Source organism: Artibeus jamaicensis, unplaced genomic scaffold (assembly GCF_021234435.1).
Source record: "Artibeus jamaicensis isolate MK-2021 breed Jamaican fruit bat unplaced genomic scaffold, CSHL_Jam_final contig_793, whole genome shotgun sequence".
NCBI lineage: Eukaryota > Metazoa > Chordata > Mammalia > Chiroptera > Phyllostomidae > Artibeus > Artibeus jamaicensis.
In genome coordinates, this window is record NW_026521975.1 from 3,437,834 (window position 1) to 3,461,087 (window position 23,254).

The window sequence follows — 23,254 nt, forward strand, 5'->3', positions numbered from 1 at the left end:
GCAGCAATAGCCCCCTGCTGTGCTGGCTAAGACATTTCATTTGTCTGGGCAGGTTTGCTCCGGCTTATTACATGAGACTTAATTGCTTTTGTTACACATTCACAGGTATCAGGAGAAGATATTCTGTACGTTCCTCATTTTCAAGGCCCTACTTACCAACTTCATCCCTGATGTTTGCAAGTTCGATTGACAGCTCCTTTCCTTTCACAAGGGCACTTTCACTCTGAAAAGACAAAACAAACACTGAGAGTCCCCTAGTTTTATGTTCCATAAGCACTCGCATATGTTTAATTAATGAATCATATTAAGCAAATATTTGCAAGCCTAACCCTTAAGGAGATAATTTTCTAATTATATAAGCATATAAAAACTAACAAAGCCAAGTCTGACTCATTCATTTGAATTACATTCAAAGCATAAACCTTGCAATATAATATTAATAATACCCATGCCTGTGCTTTTCTCTATGTTGCTCTTGTATAGATCATCCTTCAATACTTTTCTTGCATATTTATATTCTTTGCACTAATTACTGTTATGGATTATTATGCCTTGTTAATTATTATCCCTTTTATAAGATTTTTGACCATGAAAATGTCTATGCCACATTGCTCCAAGGGGCAAATTTTGCCCACTGTCCTCTTAAACTTACCCTTTGTCCCCACACACATGGCCAGTTCCCTAATGAATAGTGAGCACAAGGTAACATAAAACATTTCAGTAGTAAGACCAACAACAAAATGAAAGGCTTCAGAGTTTTTTGTGTTGAATTCTGTATTGATAGAAGAAATAAGAGAAACTCTCACACTTGGAGTATCATTTAGTACAAAGAATGTTATTTGTAGCTAAATAACTAAGTTGAGTTCAAATCAATACTTCCTATGACATAAAAGTAGTTGAAGCAATACTGAACATATAACCTTTGTTATTGAGTTACCATAAATATTTACCTTCTTATGATTTTATTACTACTATAATAACAAGAAACCTGTGCCATATATATTCTCTTCAAGTTACAGATCCCCAAAATACAAAGTTTCTGTCATTCTGAAGAATGTACTCTTAAAGTAAACATTTCTTTTTTTAAAAAATATTTTATTTATTTATTTTTAGAGAGAGGGAAAGGGAAGGAGAAAGAATGGGAGAGAAACATCAATGTGTGGTTGCCTCTCTTGAGTCCCCTGCTGGGAACTGGCCTGCAACCCAGGCATGTGCCCTGACTGGGAATCGAACTGCGATACTCTGGTTCACAGGCCCGCGCTCAATCCACTGAGCTACGCCAGCCAGGGCTAAAGTAAACATTTCTGAAAGGAAATATTGGCTAAAATGTGTACCAAATATCTAGCATGAATATCATCAAGGCCTGATGAATGTCTTTTCTTTATTAACCCCCTTGACCTTTATTTTAGCACCTTCAATGAACAACTTGCCAAACTTGAACAGACAGCTATCCTGGTCTCGTTTCTGCGTCTGCTGCATTTAGACCTGGGTAACATGTGTGTCACTTTAGGTTAAGGTGATAGTCTCAGGATATTCAAAAGGCATTTGCTAGGCAACATCACCATTTCCTGATACCAAAATAAAACTCCATTTGCAGAATAACTGACAGCTATTTTAGTTCCAGGCATCAACAGTTACAAGCTCATGGTTCTCTTAGGAGCAATATAGCAATGATACATCCTTTGAGGGACAATGGACCCCACCTCATTCATGAAGCTCTCTCCTTTCATCCCAGCCAGAGTGTCCTTTCCTTCCCTGAATTTAAGGGCTAGGGAGCCCACCTGGGGGTGTGTATTTGCCTAATCTCTAAGTGGTGCTGCCTCTAGGCCACGCCCACTGCACAGGATTGTCATGAGAGTTAAATAAATTAATATATGTGAAGTAGTTAAAGTGGTGTCTGGTACTTAGCAAGCTTTATACCTGTGTTAGTTGTTATGATAACTCTGTTGTTTCCTTTAATTCTATTCGTAACTGGATAACATCCTATAGGTAAGAGGTGCTTTTCATATTAAGTATCAAAATGTGTTTATAATTGTTATACCAATCTTATACTCTGTTTTTAATTTTTTAAAGCACTTTTCTTGCTCTGTCCTGATTCTACTCTAAGTTCAAAGACTGGAGAACCCAGAACCTATTCTAATCAGACTGGTCACTGGGATTATATGTTCGTTCTATACAATATGGCCAGCTGACATTCAACTTATTAGTACAAGTTAAGAAAATTGTTGTTCTGGATAGGGTAAATTTCAGTATTTACCCTACAATAATCTTTAGTGAAAAAAAACTACCTCGTTTCTACTATCAAGAATAATTTTGGATATTCACATCCTTAGGCCCTCAGCAGAGCCAGAGAGGACCGGAGCACTGTACTCATCAGACCAGAAACAGCATCACTAAAGTATTTGCTCTTGAAATTGCAGAGAAGTGCAATGGCTGAGAGGGCGTTAGGCAGTGAGTAACCAGAACTTAACAAAAGCAGCAAAGGAACTTGGATTTCTAACTCAAAGCCAGTATTTCCCTCTGCTCCAGGCAGAAGCCTTTGGAAGAGAAATCCTGAGGAGGATTGTAACTTACCTGAGGGACCTCCCCTAACCTAACAAACCCCTCGACACTCTTCAGCCAAGTGCCACTTTTTTCAGGCATTTTGGAGAGGGGAGACCTGAGGTCCTCGGCAGGGAGGAGGACTGGCCTCAGCTGGGGACAGTGCTGATTCTAATGAGGTTTGCCGATGAAGACTTTGGGACTTGATCGCTTTGTTGAAAAGCTAATTCTGATACCTGTGGCCCTGCCTGCCCCACTATCTTTGTTGTAGGAGGAACACAAGGGAGAGGAAAAAAGAAGAAGAAGCAAGAAAAGAAAGAGAAAAAATGGGAAGAGTGATGAGATGAGAGATTGGAAGAGAAGGGAAAGGAAAATAGGAAGGAAAGGGTGAGACTGGAGACCCTGCAACTTCTCCAGGAAGCAGAGGCCATTGAGAGGAACTGAGAAGACTGAATGAAGATGGACCACGCCACCCCAGGCTCATCTCCATCCTTCCCCAAGTGCAGGTCATAAAACCAGCCAGTTTCAAACTGCAGTCATCAAATGGATGACTTGGAAGGGTCAGCTGCCCAATGTGAGCACCAAACCTGACAGCTTCAATGTGAACACTGGCATACGTGCCAGGCATGACACCAGGGAAGCCCTTGACCTCCCAGCTCCTCCCAACTCTGTCAGATGGCTCTTGGGTTTCCATTTGCCTTCATGAAGGACTAAACTGGAGCTGTATGGTTACATAAGGAGCCAGGAAATGGCAAATGCAGGAGTTCTAACTCAGAATTCATACTCCTCATCAAACACTAACACACCAAGATCCTCCTCTCCTAAACGCACTTACATAGACAGAACATCAAGGTTCAAACTACATTCTCTGAAGATTGGATCTGAGCACTTCTTACCATGAAGACCTTCATGGCTGGTGGCAGAGAGTCAGTGTCAGCTTCTGACCACTCTGTTTCAATGAAGAACTCCCCTGGCTGTTCACACCCCACCCACCACCTGAGTGATGTGTATGGTGTTGTGTGTGTCAGGATTTCTAGGGTAGCCTGCCTGGGGCTGTAACTTCTGGTAGGGGGGCTGTCTCCCTATCCGCTCCCCCCAGCCCTCTCCAGTGGCCTCCGGTGAATTCGCTGCTGCTTGGGTCTGTCACGGCTGAGCTCTGCTGGCAAAGGTCACCCTGTGCAGTTTGGCCACAGGCCTTTCTTAAGTGCTTGCTCTTGAAATATCAACTTTTCTCACTTAAGAATTCTCTGCAGCAATATGTTTAGTGTTGTCCAAACCAGAGTGATGAGCACAGCCCTGTGGTGGAATGAGTCCAGGCAGTGACTGCAGGGATGCTGTTCCACAGGCAAGAAGTGAGCTTGAGACCTTTGCTCTCCTCTCCTTGCCTTGAAAGGCTGTCCTCCATCCACCGTTGTCAACAGATCCCAGCAGCTGCCTGGCTAGACCCTTAGGTTCTATTCAATGCCCAGGGTGAGTCTGTCCTGAGGAAATGACCTTGGAAAGGACCTTGTGCCGCTATTCCCCTTTGTCCCCTTACCTAAGCCAGTTCCAGGCTGAGGACCTGGTGAGATGACAGAACTGTAAGCCAGGCCTCCTCCCCTGGCCCTGTATTAGGTCAGTGCTTCCCTACACAAGGGATGAGTGGAAAATTTCTAACTGCTGCCAAGCACATGAGCTCCTGCTTTCACTCCAAAGGGCCAAAAATAGAATTTAGATTTAACTATCCAAACCATCCTAGTGATACAGTCCAGAAATCACTAGTCTAAGAAGGCCACCCCTCTAACATTACTCTTTACAATGTGACAGGCTTAGCTGGAAATAGATCCTTGGAGAACACTCATCTAAGCCCCAGACCAGCAGCTGTGTCTTCTTAGCTGCCCCTTTTATTTGGTCACGTACCTGTGCTTTGCCCTCTGACTTCTCTGTTCTCCCCGGTGTGGTGCATTGCAATCACAGAGGAGTTGACAATGAGTACTGATGGCAGGCGTGCCCATGAAACCTCTAGCTCTCCCCTCCTCTAGCCCTCAAGAGGCCCCTGCATGGCTGCTACAGTGAAGCCCATGATTCTGAGACAGGGCTGCCATGCTGGGGCCACTCACAGGTGCTGGGCGTGCTGCTTTCAATCTTCCCTAGCTACAGAGTCTGGCAAAGCATACCACCTACAATCATTCCATAAACTCCAAGCAACTGGATACGTGGCCGAGCCCTAGGCAAGCCTGCCACACTCTGTTAAAATTTTAACATGCCTGGTCAGTGGGAGTTATCTGTTCAAGTGGTTGATGCCACCCATGTAAACTTGGTATAACAGGATGTGAAAATGCCTTTTCTTTTTAGTGTCATCCACGTGATTCTCAGTGGCCATTGGCCATCTGAGCCCCTCCTTGAATTAGAAACCAACAGAACAGCCTGTTTATCATTAAAATTGAATGTTGGGTGAATATGAAGTACTTTCACCCCAACTAATCCAGAAATTGAAAACTTACATGAAACAACACATATTTACTGAGTGACCACTATGTGCCAGGCAGACATGTGAGGCAGGATATATCTGCCTTCAAGGAGTCTTTGAGTCTTCCAGAATCAGTGCATGAATGAGCAATTATAAAAAAAATGTGACATGACTGAAGGGGCAGGGCTGGTGTGAAGATCTCCTGGGGCCACCGGATGGATAAGCAGGAGGATGTGGAGGCAGCGGCCCAGGAAAAGGCCAGGGGAACTGGTGGCGACAAAGCACCTGGGGCCATTTCTGGGAACCTGCCAGCCACATCGGAGGGGCCCTTCTCTTTCCTCACCAAGTCTTCCCCTTTGGTCTGTTTCTCCCTGAAAGAACTCTTCTTCTTCTTTTAAAAAAGATTTTATTTATTTATTTTTAGAGAGAGGGAAAGTGAGGGAGAAAGAGATAGAAACGTCAGTGTGAAAGAGAGACATCCATTGGTTACCCAAATGGTAACCAGGCCTGCTTGCAACCCTGGCATGTGCCCAGACCAGGAATCAAACCAGTGAACTTTTCCTTTGCAGGACGACACCCAGCCAACTCAGCTACGCCAGTGAGGGCACCCTGCAAGAATTCTCGATTTATAAGGGACACTGGTGACAATTTCATAAAATTCACTGCAATTCTAGGTGTTTTTTATCAGCTCCCTCTCCCCCATATGATATTTTTGAAGGGTAGAAAAATATTTGTAAATTTAAAAATATATATATGTAAGCCCAAAGACACCTAACTAATTTCTCCTACCTTTTTTTAAAAAACAGTTACCCTACTTTTTTATAAATATTTTATTTATTTATCTTTAGAGGGGAAGGGGGGAAGGAGAGAGGGAGAGAAACATCAATGTGTGGTTGCCTTTCATGCGTCTTCTGCTCGGAACTGGCCTGCAGGGAACCAGCCTGCAACCCAAGCATGTGCCCTGACTGGGAATCGAACCGCGATTGTGTGGTTCGCAGGCCCGTGCTCAATCCACTGAGCTACACCAGCCAGGCTCTCCTACCTTTTAAGACAACCCTGAAATCAGTGTGGATCAGGAAAACTCAAACACATGTGCTGGGTCATGTTTTCCAGGCTAAACAAGAGTCCCACAATAGAAAGCTGAATGAGAAAATCTACAAAATTCTTTGCAGTAATATCCTGATCCTTTTTGTTGTGAATTTGTGAAATTCAAGAGTACACACATACACATGAAATTACAAAGAGGTAAAGAAATTTTTCATTCTTCCCAGAAACAATATTGCTCCTTCACTGTGGGCTCCAGGAGTTCAGGCTGGGCTTTGACTGTACAGGGTAAAACTGGGTCACACAGGGAAACATTCTCTTTGTATTTCAGAATGAAGCAGCCACAAGGTGCTGTCAGCAGAACTTTTATGTCTTCAGTGTTGTTTTCATGCCACCCTTGTGAATGCTGCATTAATTTTCAATATCAGTGGTAAGGAGATTGGCCAGATACACACACAGCTCTGTGGAAAATCCCTTTGGGAGGTGCGCTGAAGGCAGCCCTGATGCGGTGCTTTGACTTAATTAATCAGTGAGTATTACTGTATTTTTAGAACCATCAGATGCACCTAGGTTTTACAGGAGAAAAATAGGAAAAAATTTTTGAAGCAAATAATGTGGTAAAATATTTAACAACATAAATAACATAATATTTCACCAACGTAAATGTAAACAGAACTCAACAGCAGCATTAACAACCATTATTCCTCCCCAATTGGTGGTGGGGGGGTGTCTTATAGTCCAAAAAATATGGGTATTTCTTTCACATATAATTAACACAGGCTACTATATTTTATATATGCCGTTCTATGCTGAAATTAAATTTAATATAGACTGGTCACAAGAAAGGTTTCATTCATATTTGAGGTTAATGTTCTCAAATACATGGCAATGCCTACTTGTGTGAAAAACGAGCAGAACTGTATCTTGTTTTAAAAATCAGAATGAGATATAGGCTGGAAGATGGCCATGGAGTAGGATGGAGCAGATTCCATTTCCCCATACACATGGGAGAAAATCCTGGCCAATCTATGGAGGAGCAGCGCAAACAGTGAACAGTTCCCCAGCATATATGAAAATAAGAGACCAGAAACTGTAGTGGACACTGAAAAACCAGACAGCAAGGAGACAGCTGCAGGTCAGTAGGGTCTCAGGGACCAGAGCAAAGACAGGAGCAAAAGCAGCCTTGGCTGGCGCCCAGCACCCGGTGTGTCTGCCATGGACTCTTCGGAAGCCCCAGTGCCCAGCAGGTCTACGGCAGACTCTTTGGGAGCTTCAGGCCTGCCACAGGGTCCTTGGGAGAGAGCCAGGTCATCAGCACCCTCCCTCCCCATCTAAGCAAGGCTGGGCGACACTGGGAAGAGACCTGTTTGCTTAAGTTTACAGAGAGGGTAATAAGGACAAAGGGCCATGTTCAACCATGGACTCTGTGGTCGCCAGCCCGGGAGAATGAAGAGGCGCATTGTCGGGCTCTGACTCCAATAATCACCGGTCTGGCTGGGGGATTAGGCTGTGCTGAGAGGCAGGCTTTCTTGAGAAATTTTTTGGAAAATAAACTGAAGGATTCTCCTACGACAGCCACTTGGCCTGCTCCCCACCCAGCCTGGCAGCGATCCAGAGGTTGGGCCAAAGCTTTTGAGTTCCCCCACAGAGCTGGGAAGGACCCTGCCAGATCCCGCGGGACCCAGGCAGCCTGGCTGCCGTGCCCACGCCTGCAACCCAGCCCACAGAGAGGACCACTGGGGAAAGTGCTCTGAAAAGGACCTAGATCACCTTTGTGGGGCGCTGGGGAGATGCGCCAGGTTAGCTCTTGGGAAAGCACTCACAGAAACACCACAGGAATTGCCCCTCAGCCTGCTGCAGCCAGAAAAACCAGTTTGGCCAGTTTGAAGGCAACAAGAGATATGTGAGTTTTGTTTTTTTTTTAAAAGTAATCTTGCATCTTTTTAATTTTATTATTGTTTTATCTCTCAATATTTTTCCTCTCATTTCTTCTTTCCTGTTTTATTCCGTCTTCCTTTCTTTCCAAACTTACCAGTTTTTCCTCCCTTCTCCTGCTTTTTTTGTTTTTTGTATTTCTTTTACCTACAAGTGACACAAACAACTTGGAACTGCAAAAAGATCAGTTGGACCCAAAGAGGGGACATCAAATCAATAGAGACAGAGAGACAAATTTCAATTTGCTATAGCAGAGAAGCCACAACTTGCTGCATATTTGATTATTTTTTTCATTATTCTCACTTTCATATTTTAATAGTATCTTTGTATTCCTCCTCTCTCTATATAGGCTTCTTTGCCTTGGCCGGTTATATCGTATCATTTGACAGGTTTCCCCTGTTCTCTCCTCCACAGTGGATTGCTAATTTTCTATTTTCCATGCCATTTGTTTTCATTTAGCATACTACCCAAAGTTCTATACCCCCTATTCATGTTATCCAGATTACATAGAGTCTGTCATATGATTGTTACTCTAATATTATTGTAAATAATAGCTGTTCTATACAACTGTAAATACTTTACAACACATCTCCCGGATCTTAGCCCACTTCAGTTTTCTGAATTCTATTATTGTAGTGATTAACTCTATTTGCTCACATACTACACCTATTTACTATCCTTTACTCTCACCTTACCTCAAAATCTGACCACCCGCAACCTCACTGCTTTTTAGATACAACTCACAAGCCTTCCCTCTCTAACAAGAGACTCATCCTTTCTTAAAAGTGGCAAGTTGGGTTGAAGATTATGGTTAATACTATATATAGCCTAAAGATCTTCTATCTCTTCTCTACTGGCTGTGACTGTAAATATCATAAAATATTCCCCTGCTGTCATAAACCATTTTGCCTTCCCCCGACTGATCACACACACACACACACAAGAAGGAGTAGGTGGAAGCGGAGAACACCAGGATACCCAAAGGAGACTGCACCACTGAATATCACAGGTCCTCTAAGACAGAAGTTCACACCATAAACCCAGGGAGTCAGAAGAGATCAGTCTAAGAAGCTGAGGCTAACAAGAATAGTCTCACAAACAATGGGAAGACAAAGAAACAATCCCCAAATGAAAGGAAAGGAAGAAGCCTCAGAAAGAATGTTAGATGAAATGGAGGCAAGTCAACTATCAGATACTGAATCCAAAGCACTGGTTATCAGGAAGTTCAAAGAGCTCAAAATGAGCTACCAGAAACTACAGGGGAGCTACAATGAACTCACTGAAAACTATATCAACATCAAAAAGAAAATAGAAACTATCAGCAAAGGCCAGAGGAAATGAAGAATACAATTTCTGAACTGAAAAATACAGTAGAAGGAATCAAAAGCAGGATCGATGAAGCAGAAGATTGGGTTAGTGAGTTGGAGGACAAAGTAGAAAAAAACTCCCAGAAAGAGCAAGAAAAAAAAAGAGGCTCAGAAAGAATGAAGAGGGATTAAGAGAAATGCAAGACAATATGAAACGTAATAATATCCAAATAATAGGAATACCAGAAGGAGAAGAACAAGGGATAGAAAACCTATTTGAAAAAGTAATGAGGGAAAACTTCCCTAATTTGATGAGAGAAAAAACTCACACAAAATCAAGGAATCACAGAGAGTCCCAATGAAGAGGAACCCAAAGAGGCCCACTTCAAGACACATCATCATTAAAATGGCAAAATTCCAAGATAAGAGAGAATCTTAAAGGCTGCAAGGGAGAAAAAGGAAGTAACATACAAAGGAGCCCCAATAAGGTTAGCTACTGACTTCTCAATGGAAAGACTCCAAGCAAGAAGAGAATGGCAAGAAATATTCCAAGTAATGAGAAACAGAGGCCTGCAACCCAGGCTACTTTACCAGAAAGGCTCTCAATCAAGATAGAAGGCCAAATAAAGAGCTTCCAAGACAAAAGAAGTCTAAAAGAATATTCCTCTACCAAACCAGCTCTGCAAGAGATGCTAAAAACACTGCTTTAAGGAACAGAAGGAAAAGAGAGAGACAGAGAGGAACATAGGTACAAAAATGCCAATGAATAAGTATCTATCAATAATAACATTAAATGTAAATGGATTAAATGCTCCAATCAAAGGCACAGAATAACTGAATGGATAAGAAAGCATGCCCACACATATTCTGCCTACAAAAGACACAGCTCAGGACAAAAGACCTACACAGACTAAAAGTGAAGGGCTGGAAACAATTTTCCCAAGCAAAGAGACAAGAAAAAAAGCCAGGGTGGCAATACTCAAATCAGAAAATAGACTTAAAAAAGAGAGAGACCCAAAAGGTCACTTCATAATACTCAAGGGAAGAATCCACCAAGAAGACATTGACATCATAAATATATATGCAACATAGAAACACCCAAATATATAAAAAAATCTTAGAGGATTTTCTCTAAGAAAATCGTCTTAGATTGTCAAATTGTCAAATCTTCAAGAAAGATATTGACAGCAACACAATTATAGCAGTGGATTTTAACACCCCAGTGTCAAAAATGGACATATCTTCCAAACAAAATATCAACAAAGACATTGTGGCATTAAACAATGCCCTTGATGAATGGACTTAACTGATATATATAGAGCCCTTCATGCCAAAGAAGCTACATACACATTCTTTTCAAATGCACATGGAACATTTTCAAAGATAGACCACATGATAGGACAGAAAACGAGCCTCAACAAACTCAAGAAAACTGAAATCATACCAAGCATCTTCTATGACCACAAGGGACTGACACTGGAAACCAACCCCAAAGGAAAAAACCACAAACACCCAAAATCATGGAGACTGAATGGTATGCTATTAAACAACAAATGGGTCAAGAATGAAATTAAGGAAGGAATCAAAAAGTTTCTAGAAACATAAGAAAATGAACTCACAACAACTCAAAATTTATGGAACACAATGAAGGCAGTTCTGAGAAGAACGTTCATAGCAATGCAGGCCTATCTAAAAAAGATAGAAACATTTCAAACAAACAACCTAACCCTACGCCTACAAGAACTTGAGGAACAACAACAAAGACAGCCCAGAGCAAGTAGAAGGAAGGAAATAACCAAGATCAGAGCAGAACTAAATGACATAGAGACTAAAAGCACAATTCTAAAAATTGATGAATCCAGGAGCTGGTTCTTTGAAAAGATAAACAAAATCAACAAGCCATTAAGTAGGCTCATCAAGAAAAGAAGAGAGAGAATGCAAATAAACACAATCAGAAATGAAAGCAGAGAGACTGCAACTGATATCACAGAAATAGAAGGAATTGTAAGAAATTACTATGAAGAACTGTATGCCAAGAAATTTGAAAACCTAGGTGAAATGGACAAATTTCTAGAAAAATATAATCTTCCAAAACTCAATGAAGAAGCAGAAAGCCTGAACAGACCAATAACAGCAGATGAACTTGAAGCTGTAATCAAAAAACTCCTGGCACACAAAAGCCCTGGACTAGATAGTTTCACAGGAGAAATCTATAAAGCATTTAAGGAAGAGCTAACCCCTATCCTTCACAGATTATTCCAAAAAAAAAAAATCCAAAATGATGGAAGACTCCCACTCTTTTTATGAAGCCAGCATCATCCTAATTCCAAAACCACATAGAGACAAAACAAAGAAAGAAAACTTCAGGCCAATATTGCTGATGGACTTAGATGCTAAAATCCTCAACCAAATATTGGCAAATTGCATCCAACAATACATTAAAAACATCATACACCATGACCAAGTGGGATTCATCCCAGGGATGCAAGGATGGGTTAATATTCACAAATCAGTAAATGTAATACACCACATAAACAAAAGCAAAGACAAAAACCACATGATCATATCAACAGATGCAGAAAAAGCATTTGATAAGATACAGCACCCATTTATGATAAAAACACTCAGAAGAGTGGGAATAGAGGAAGCATTCCTCAATAAAGGCCACATATGAGAGACCTACAGCCAACATCATATTCAATGGGCAAAAACTAAAAGCTTTTCCACTAAGATCAGGAACAAGACAAGGTTGTCCACTTTCACCACTTCTATTCAATATAGTATTGGAAGTCCTAGCCACAGAGATCAGGCAAGAAAAGGAAATAAAAGACATCCAAATCAGAAAGGGGGAAACAAAACTGTCATTGTTTGCAGATGATATGATAGTGTACATGGAAAATCCTATAGACTCTACCCAAAAACTGCTCGAACTAATTAATGAATTTGGCAAAACAGCAGGATACAAAGTCAATATCCAGATAACAAAGGCATTTTTGTATACCAACAATGAAACAATAGTAACAGAAATCAAGAAAAAAATCCCATTTGATATAACAAAAGAAAAATAAAACATCTGGAAATAAACCTAACCAAGGAGGTAAAAGACCTGTACGCAGAAAACTACACAACACTGAAGAGAGAAATCAAGGAAGACACAAACAAATGGAAATGTATACAATGTTAATGGATTGGAAGAATTAACATCATCAAAATGTCCATACTACCCAAAGCAATGTACAGATTCAATGCAATTCCTATTAAAGTGTCAACGGCATATTTCACGGGCATAGAACAAACACTTCAAAAATGTATATGAAACCATAAATGACCCCCAATAGCAGCTGTGATTTTGAGAAAGAAGAACAAAGTAGGAAAGATCACAATACCTGATATCAAACTGTATTACAAGGCCACTGTAATCAAAACAGCCTGGTACTGGCATAAAAACAGGCACATGGACCAATGAAACAGAACAGAGAGCCCAGAAATAAACCCAAGTCTCTATGGTCAATTAATATTTGACAAAGGGGGCAGTAACATAGAATGGAGTAATAATAGCCTCTTTAACAAATGGTGTTGGGAGAACTGGACAGCTACTTGCAAAAAAAATGAAAGGAGCACCAACTTACAGCATACACCAAAATAAATTCAAGGTAGATAAAAGACTTAAATATAAGCTGTGGCACCATTAAAGTCCTAAAGGAGAACATTGTCAGGAAAATCTCAGATATTTCATGCAGCAACATTTTTACTGATAAGTCCCCTAGAGCAAGGGACATAAAGGAAAGAATAAACAAATGGGATCTCATCAAAATAAAAGGCTTCTGCATAGCTAAAGCGAACAATATTAAGATAAAAAGAGAACCAAGTGTATGGGAAAACATATTTGCCAATGATACCTCAGACAAAGGTTTAATCTCCAAAATATAAAAAGAACTTACAAGACTCCACTCTAAGAAGACAAGAACCCAATTAAAAAATGGGCAAAGGACTTGAACAGACACTTCTCCAAGAAGGACATACAGAAGATCCAGGGACACATGAAAAGATGCTCAATATTGCTAGCTATCAGAGAGATGCAAATTAAAATCACAGTGAGATACCACTTTACACTGGTCAGAATGGCCATCATAAACAAAGCAACAAACAACAAATGCTGGAGAGGTTGTGGGGAAAAGGGGACCCTACCTAGTTCACTGTTGGTGGAATTGCAGTCTGGTACAACCATTATGGAAAACAGTATGGAATTTTCTCAGAAAAGTAAAAATAGATCTGCCTTTTGACCCAGCAATTCCACTGATAGGAGTACATCCTAAGAACCCTGAAACACCAATCCAAAAGAACCTATGCACCCCAATGTTCATAGCAGCACAATTTACAATAGCCAAGAGCTGGAAGCAACCTAGGTGCCCATCAGTAAATGAATGGATCCAAAAACTATGGTACATTTACATAATGGAGTTCTATGCAGCAGAAAGAAAGAAGGAGCTACTACTTTTTGAAATAGCATGGATGGAACTGGAAAGCATTATGCTGAGTGAAATAAGTCAGGCAGTGAAAGACAAATACCATATGATCTCACATTTAACAGGAACCTGAACAACAAAATGAAGAAGCAAGCAAAATATAACCAAAGACACTGAAATAAGGAACAGACTGACAGGGACCAGAGGGGTGAGAATTCCAGGGAAAAGGGGAAGGATTCACAGGAACAAGTATAAAGGACACATGGACAACAACTAAGGGGGGTGGAAATGGGAGAGAGGTGGGGAGCACTGGGAGGGTGGGCTGGGATGGGAGTAAAAGACAGAAAACTGGACTTGAACAATAATTAAATTTTAAAATGCTTAAAAAAATTTTAAAATATATATAAAAATCAGAATGACTAAACTTAAAGGGACTTCATTCCAGTCTTTGCCATTGTGCATGATGGGGGCTGTCAGCGGTTTAAAATGACTTGCTTCCCTAAGAGGTTGCAGTTAATCAGGGGTGTCATGCCACACTTGGGTTGCTTTGCTAGTGAACAATCAGAGAGGACAGAGACCTGGCTCAAGGAAAAGGAATGTGAATCCAAAGAAGTAGTGCTAGGGAATTTGGGATCTCAGAATGAGCAAAATAAGGGACAATTAGCCAGTACTCTGATTTTTAACCCATTTATGTATCACTTAAGAAGTTTCTTGCCCTTTTGGATTCAAGCTTCCTCTAATCACCTTCCGAAATTCTTTGCTGTCAGGTCACCCCCACATATCTGTGAGTAAGATTGAGGAGCCTTTTCCCAACTCCCACCACTAGCAAGGATTTAGAGAAAAGGTCTACAAGGTTACCTTCAACACAGAAAGGTTAGGGTAGAGATATGCAAATTAACTCCAAAGGATTAGGGCAGTAACTAAACCTGGTTTGTGAGTCCTAGTGAAAGGAGCAGAGCAAAGGGGGCTTAGAGAAAGCAGTCAGTCACCCAGGTAATAGCAATCACACAGCCCCTCACCTGCATTAATTTTAGGCTCGAAGGGTGGCAGGACACAGACACACCAGGCTCTGAGGCCACTTCAGGCCTAAATTATGTAGCTCAGATTCCACTCTTTATGAAAGCTTCTTATGAAGCTAGGCCTTGACTCTAAAAAGAAATAACATGTTTCTCAATCAGATTATCCTTTGCTTGCTTGTCATCTAGTTATCGTTCATTTGGTTGTTTTTTTTTATTATTAAAAAACAAGGTGGCATTATGGTTTATTCATCTAGTTTACTTATCTTAGTAACTCAAAGTCCCAAGAAGGATCTACTCGGGCAGGTTAAAGGTGAGAGCTTCTGAACATGCAGAGCTGCTGGCTGGATCCAGGACCAGGCTGAGTCCACAGCTTAGTGGGCTCTATGGGATCCATCTGGATGCCCCACAGTTCTTCCTGGATCACACCCTTCCTTTCAAAACACCTGCAGAATAAGCCTTTCTACAGACTGCTGCTCTGCTCTGTGGATGAAAAAAGGGCTCTGTAATAAATCTGACTGAAAATAGCCTCACAGGGTGAGCTGGTCTCGAATTCCTGACTGTGCAGGTCATGGTGGGTAGTCCATCTCCAGGCCTGTAAAAGGTTTATCCGTGCCTTTTGTGCACCTATACTAATTCGTCTTTGAGATGCCAGAGTAATCCTCTTTTCTAGACCTCTCAGAAGCATAACCACCCGCAAGGGAGCACCTACTCCTGGTCCTATCCTGTACTTTGCTTTCTCTAACCTTTATAAAATCTTTACATTCCCTCCTTAATTCCAAATGCATAAGAAAAACTGCAAAAGCATTCTTCTCTGGATAATTTGAGATCTTGTTTCTTGGCAATGTCCTCAGTTTGGCTCAAATAAACTGTTATAAAAATTCTCTACAAGTTTGAATGTTTCTTCACATCTCAGACTCTCAAGATGGACACCTACTTCTTACTAACTCAAGTTAAAAAACCTGGGTCTGGCTTTTAGCCTGGAAAGTAGTCCTCTACACTCCTGATGTGCTCATATCCCTCTGTGTCTCCTCTCAGCCTTCATCACTCTGGGCGAGCACGCCTTCACTCAGGCACTGCTTGCTCAGAATTCCACTCCTTCTCCTCACCAGTTCGCCAAAACTCCCCACATTCTTCCAAGTGAAATTCACATTCCGCTTTTTCCAAGAAACGTTACCTATGATTCTAGCACGAACTTCTCTTTTCACTAGATTCCAAGAACGCATAAGCTAAGGACCACAGAATCTCACTTAATTATACGATACTCCACTCCTGTACTGATGTTTTAATTGCTCTATATATGTTATTGTTACCTACCCCACTTATAATTTCTCTGAAAAAGGCAGAAGTACAGCCAAACAAGTAACAAGTAAACTCCACTGGGCAAAATGTGTCTTTTAATAATTCTTTGATAGTTCCCACAATACATAGGCACAAAATAAACCAGAAATGAATATTGTCAGTGAAAAGCTTTTAAAAAGTTAAAAACGTAAACACGATCAGTTTTTAAAAACCTCTTGCTCATTTAACACATTTTTGTTTATTTTATACTCTAGCAAGCTTCTACAGTTCCTCCCAATAAATTAATGCTAAAGAAGCAGATTTCTACTTCTCGGCCCCTCTGAAACCAATTACTTAAAAGTGTCTTTAATTGTCCCACCACTGTTTTCAGAACCTCCTTAGCTGCAATATGATCAAACTGTTAGAAATGCTTTTTACTTTTCAAAATTAAGTTTTTAAAAAATTTTGCATCCGTATAAAGTTCTGAGGAAATGTTCATTTTTTTCTTCAAGGGTTATTAAACTGGAATAAAGTAACCAGAAACAAGGTTGCCAACCGTGTCATCAAGCCTTGCGGGGTACTCCTCAAGGCAATTGGCAAACTAAAGGGTTTAACTGGGGGAGTTGAAGGGGTCCTGGTTCCCAGAGTTGGAGGTTGGAGTGGAACCCCATAATACTTCTAGCATGCAATGCCTGGCCCAACAAGTGACCACTGGATAAACAGGTAATTTTTGCATACTGTCTGTGGAGTTACCCTGAAAAGTGGGAGACTAAATAAAACAATAATATTTTTTAATACTTAACGAAAGAAAGCTCTCTATGTCTACAATGAGAATCTATGAATACATGTCTACAAAACCCCCATCAGGAACACTATTCTAACACATAACAAAGAGAAGTCAAGAAATGTGGATGTCGACATAGTGAGAAAGCTGACATACAGTGGAAGCATTTAAGTTTTTATTGGTAAAAAATGATTTGATTAAATTGGACGTTCCAAAGCTCAAAGGTTTGAAAATTACTTAAATATCACACTGCTAAGGAGATGAAGTAACTTTCCATTATCTTCCCAAATGCCCAAACTAAGAATGACACAGGGATAATTATTTTCAAGAACTTGATTTGAAACATAAAAGGGGTGGTTTCACTTTAAAATATATTTTCTCAAAAAAAAGGTCTGCGTATTATAGCTTCTACTTCTAAAAATTTTGTAACGGGGTTAGGAATATGAACATAATATTGTACGTGTAGCAAATGCGTCCCTTTTATTATAATTATTGTCCAAAGCTTTCTTCAATGCCTTTTTGTGACCACTCTTTTGGGAAAAGGGCTTAATTACTTCAAGGTTTGATTTACAAACAACTCAGTATAAATGTCTTATATTTCTATTTGTTGTTAAAAGTACATAAATGTATACATACATATTTTAGTTCATACTCATGGTAGCAAAAGCCAAACCCACTGAAACAGTTGTTATTTCACTGAAATACTGGGACAAAAGTACTAGGTGAATTTTACAATAACAGTTTAATATTCCTAGGTGGTATGTAATCTGACTTTAGGTCACAGTTTATAAACAGACTAATAATTAATGTTCCCAAGTGACATCCTTGTAATGAGCTTCATATGAATCCATATTGTTTCTTCACCTGGTCTATCATATACATTATGATAGTATATGATAGTATCATATAGTAACACTGCAGCTGATGTCCACATGGGTGGAAAGGAGGTGATTTCAACCACTTAATAAATCCCATTTCATGTATCTTTGAGAAATCCCAATGAACAGGAGAATAAAATATATCACAGAGACAAGGTTTCTGGCCAACATATTTTTAGTAGTAAAATTAAAAGCATATCCTAATCCGTCTGCAAGCTGACAGGCAAATGCCAAAAGCAAAGAACAGCTTTGTGTTGGAACCGTCATACAGTTCTCTCTTGCAGTGTATTTCCAGGTCCCTGGCTGGGAATCTCCTGCCCCTGAAGACCTGAACACACCCACAGACTCCAGCTCTTAGTTTTCCCCTCTGTGCTATTCACCCCACGTGATGCCGCAAAGCACAGAGAGAATAACCGTACCGGTTGGTGCTTCCTTCACTGCCCTTGAGAATACAAGTTACAAGGATGGATGCTGTTTGTGAAAAAGTGGTAAACTTTCAAAGTTAGCGGTTGGCAGAGAAAAACATGTCTAGCTAATCTAAGTTTCCCACTAGAACATTTTAGGTTTCACAGGTACATTAAAATGCATTGAGAACATTCCAGGGATTTCTTGGCAGCTTGGATTTCAAGCTGTTCAAGCACAGCCCAACTGTTTCAGGGAAATGCAACAGTTACATTTAAGACTGCAGGAAGAAGAATTATGTAAGGCTCTGCAGAGTGGCTGAGAACAGCACATTGGAACCAGAAGGCAGCCTCCCGCCTATCAACAAAGCGCGCACACACACAGGCTAGGGAGAGGGACAGAGGTGGCGGCTCTGGCTTTCTCGCTGCCCTTTAAAAGGAGGAGAGGGAAGAAGAGAGAGGGAAGGCAAAGTACCGTCTTGTCCAGGCACTGAAGGCAGATATAAGGCTTGCAGCAGCAGTGGCCCATCCCGGCAGGTTGGCTGGCACGGGGACTTCCTTCATTCAACGTGTCAGCGGTAATTCCTAAGGCGAGGTACGGGCTCAGAAGAAAGGGGCGCGCCGCTGGGAGCTGTCACAACTTCCATGTGGTCCCCTCCCCGTGGCTACCTTATTTCTCCTAATAACTTAAGGAATCCCAGAGCCAGAGCAACGGGAGGAGGAGGAGGAGGAGGGGTAGGAGCTCCAGCGCTGGGATCCTGCTGCAACGGGAGGGAGGGCGGGAGCCAGGAAGGGAGGGGACATGGAGGGGGGATCACTTTGCCACTGGGATCTTCAGAGCGAGGTGAATCAATAGTCGCATAACAATCGGGCATATACCGATTGCTGTCTTCGGAGAGCTCAGCCCGCCTGCCGGGAAAGCAGAGGGGTTATGGGGTGGGGCGGGGGTGGGGTTGCGGCCTCCAGCCCAGCCCAGCCCAGCCCCTGTGCGGAGGCGCCCCTGCACCACGCAGACGCGCAGGGAGAGCGAGGGGACACAAAAGAAGAGCCTGGCCACCACGGAGGCTGTGCACCGAGGACTGCGGGGAGGGTTAACGGGCTTGGTTCTGCTGAGACGCGGGCGCTCTATTTTCCTGAGAAGTAAACGTGCAAACGTACAGACGTGAGTTACAGGCTTTTCCTCTCCTGTAACTCCTCCTCTTAGGGTATTGGTCGTCTCCGTGGACCACCAATCTCTCGTTTTCAAATTTGTGTACAATTTTTGCCTTATTTGATGAAATCTTTACATTTGAAATACAATTGTGAAATTGCTTGCCTAGGCAGACATTCACTAACCTTTCTACTGGCTTCAGTAATTAAACTCGGGGTTGGGGGCAGTACTCCCCTGGGCATATTGACAAAAAAGCCTTAAAGGACTTGATTTTTCTGGGCAATTTGTAATTTTGCAAACAGTTGACAGGAAAAAAGGGAAGGGGTAGGGAACAAATGTTTATTGATTTATTTGTTTTTTCAAAAGACACGTGGCATTTCAAATATACATTTGTGTAATCCTGAAAGTAAAAGATGTGAATATTTACAAGATTAACTTTGTATTTCCTGATACTTTAAAAAAGAAATCCTGAAATGTATCATTTGCAGAAACATACAACTATATTTTCACCCATTAAATTTGCCTAAAATGATAAACACAACAGTTGTTAAAATTATCTAATTTTACTAGCCTGAGATTTTCCAAGCACATTTTAATTAAGTAGCACAAGCTGTTTGGACTTGCTTGTAAAGAGGGCAAGGGTACTGGGTGATCTGATGACACCAGACAGGGATGTTTGCCCTAAACTTGAAGTAATAAACTCAAATCTCTCTTTTAAACTAGCAGGTAAATTATCACAGTCCATTAGGGGTGCTACATGGCGGTCAGCATTTTAACTGTACCCGCACTTTGAGCCCTCATTTCCACTTCTGTCCTGCAACACTCACAAAAATGTGCAAGGCTGTATTTGTGAGGACACTCAATTTAGCATCGTTTGTAACAGCATAGAAGTGGAAAATACTCTAGATACACAGCACCTTCCCACTGCATGGAAAGGTGACACACTGTTGAGAGACAAACTGATAAAGCGCAGAGCAAAACCACACTCATATATACATTGGTATGTGTGTAGGACAAAGCTTTTGGAAAGATACAGACCTTCCACATAACAGAAACCACGGCCTAGGGAATGAGGGAGTGAATTTCCCATGTTTACCCTTTTGCCTGCACTTATTATTTTTTTAAGATTTTATTTATTTATCTTTAGAGGGGAAGGGAAGGAGAGAGGGAGTAAAATATCAATCTATGGTTGCCTCTTATGTGTCCCCCGCTGGAAACCAGCCCACAGCCCAGGCATGTGCCCTGACTGGGAATCGAACTGCGATCTTTTGGTTCGCAGTCCTGCACTCAATCCACTGAGCCACACCAGCCAGGCCAGCACTTATTGTTTTTATTGCATTAAAACAAAGTGCACCAGGGAGAAGGCAACAACAAGTGCCTGTTCACATAGACTTGCCCTCCTCAGCCATGGGCTTGGGCAGACTTCCCTGAGGGCGGGAGGCTCACAGTAACTGGAGCTTGAACCTGGTCTGGGAACTGTTCTGAACACTTTTGAAGCAGTGGGATACAAAAATTTGTATTGCAAGATGCAGTGCCCTGTTCACCAACATTCACAGCAGCATTACAACAGGCAAAAGGTAGAAGCAACCAAAGTGTCCATCAACAGAGAATGGATGGACAAAATGTGGTCTTTCCATACAGTGGAATAGCATTCAGTCTTTAAAAAAAACACTCCGGCACATGCTACAACATGGACGAACCTTGAGGACATTCTGCTGAGTGAAATAAATCAGTCACAAAATGATACTGTGTGATTTATAGTCAAATTTATAGAGACAGAAAGTAGTATGGTGATTGCCAGGGGCTGGGGAGAAGAGTGGGAATGGAGAACTGTTACTTAATGGGTCAGTTTCTGTTTTGCAAGATAAAAAGAAGTCTAGATATTAATTATACAATAATGTGAAGGTACTAAATGCTACTGAACTATACACTTGAAGGAATGATTAAATTGGTACATTTTTTGGACATGTGTATTTCATCACAATTAAAAATGAAAATGGGGTGGCTTGCATTCCCCTGGAGACAGACACACGGTCCCTGGACAATAGACTATATCCTGATAAAGTCAAGCCCCCAGGGTGGACGGAACCAGTGGAGTGGGGAGGCCCTAGGGTAATGTTATACACAACTGTTTCTAAATTAGGATTCAGATTGCACTGTACTGGAAAACTACTGTTTATTCTTGGATGATGTATGAGAGTGCTTGCTCCTACAGTTCCCCGCTGATTAGGCTAAGGTTAAGGAGGCTGCCTGGAGGAAGATGACATTCAGTCTTTCTACCCGTTCACAGACAGAACCAACTGTGGGGTGTGGGACCAGCGTTGGCTCAGTCCACCCAGACAGCATTGCGGAAATCTTGGCACATGCGGTGCAATGACCTCAGTGCAAATAACCCAGGTTTTGAGAAATGTACCAATTTCCTAGAGTTGTGCCATGTTTGTTTCCTTTATATTTTAAAACAACTTTAAATATACTTAAAAATAGAGGGATAAATACAAAGGACTTTCGTATACACATTTCCAGTTTCAACAGTTATCAAGATTTTGGCACATGTTTCTCCTGTCCCTTTTTTACTTTTTTTTGTGCATCCATTACCCAGATTCAATGATTATCAAGGTTTTGTCACTTTATTTTTGCTTGTCACTTTTCTTTTCTAATTTGTTAAAGTATTTGAAAGCAAAGCCCTACACACTTTAGTATGCATTGCTGAAAATCATGAGCATTTTTTAAAATCCTCAGCTGAGGATATGAGATCTGTCCAGAAAAAGTCCAGTCATTGTTAATATAATGAGAATGGTTTGCATGGCCTCAATATAAACTGGTGGCCAATGAGAGTGGACTGGAATGTGCATGCGTGAACAATGACGACTTCACTGTACTTGTCAGTGGGGGCGGTAGATGCTGTTGAGTGAGTGTGTGTACTGTGCGGCCACTGCATTCAAATGACTGAGTGAATAGAGCAAAGAATCTGCATTAAATTTTGTGTTAAGCTTGAACATCACTCCATGGAAACTAGTCAGATGATTCAGAAGTTCACAGCTATGGGCAACTGGTGATTGGCAGCTTCATCATGACAGCGTGCCTACTCATGCATCACATTGCATTCAGAGTCTTTTGGTGAAACATCAAATCACCCAGGTGACTCAGCCACCTACAGCCCAGATTTGGTGTCCTGTGACTTCTAGCTTTTCCCAAAACCAAAATCACCTTTGAAAGGGAAGGGATTTCAAACTTAGACGAGATTCAGGAAAATACGATGGGGCAGCTGATGGCAATTGGGAGAACTGTGTGAGGTCCCAAGGTGCCTACTTTGAAGGGGACTGAGGTGTCATTGTCCTATGCACAATGTTTCTTGTATCTTGTATCTTCTTCAATAAATGCCTCTATTTTTCATATTACATGGCTGGATACTTTCTGGAAAGACCTTGTGAGTTAATTGATTTTAGAAAGAGAGGAAAGGAGAGAGAGCAAGAGAGAGAGTGAGAGAGGAAGAGAGAAAGTGAGAGAGAGGGAGGGAGAGAGAGACATCAGTGTGGGAGAGAAACATCAGTTGGCTGACCCTATACACACTCTGACTGGAGAGAGAGAACCCAAAACCTAGGTATGTGCCCCGACCAGAAATTGAACCCACAACCTGTTGGTGCGCAGTACGATGCTCCAACCAACTGAGCTACCCAGTCAGGGCATGAATATCTTTATATAACCAAAATGCCATTTAAGCATTGAATAAAATAACAATATTTTCTTGGCACCTAATACCCAGTCCAAAACAAAATTTTCCTGGTTTCTGAAAGAAAATTATTTTAATTATGAAAATTATTTTTCATATTTCTATATAATGATCTTATTAATGTAACATATTTTTTCAGTTGGTAAGTACCAAGGTTAATTTAAAGTATGAAAGCATAAATAGTGGTCAGAAATCAGACTGGTAGGAAACAATACATTTCTTTGCATATACAGCAAATGATGTAAAGGATTGTATTATATTTCAAGGTTTGA

The 23,254-nt window shown here is 41.2% G+C and overlaps 1 protein-coding gene across 3 annotated transcripts in view; it reads right to left on the reverse strand.

Annotated features, from left to right (window-relative positions):
* MTUS2 (microtubule associated scaffold protein 2) overlaps positions 1–23,254 on the reverse strand; it is a 620,738-nt gene that overhangs the window by 57,859 nt on the left and 539,625 nt on the right. For 2 of the 3 annotated variants that reach the window (XM_053672918.1, XM_053672919.1), the window contains exon 8: positions 157–223. In XM_053672918.1, coding sequence (XP_053528893.1) covers positions 157–223 — 67 coding nt within the window. Of the gene's footprint in view, positions 1–156; positions 224–18,577; positions 18,988–23,254 lie in introns of those variants that run through there. The other variant, XM_037152910.2, reaches the window with a different exon arrangement.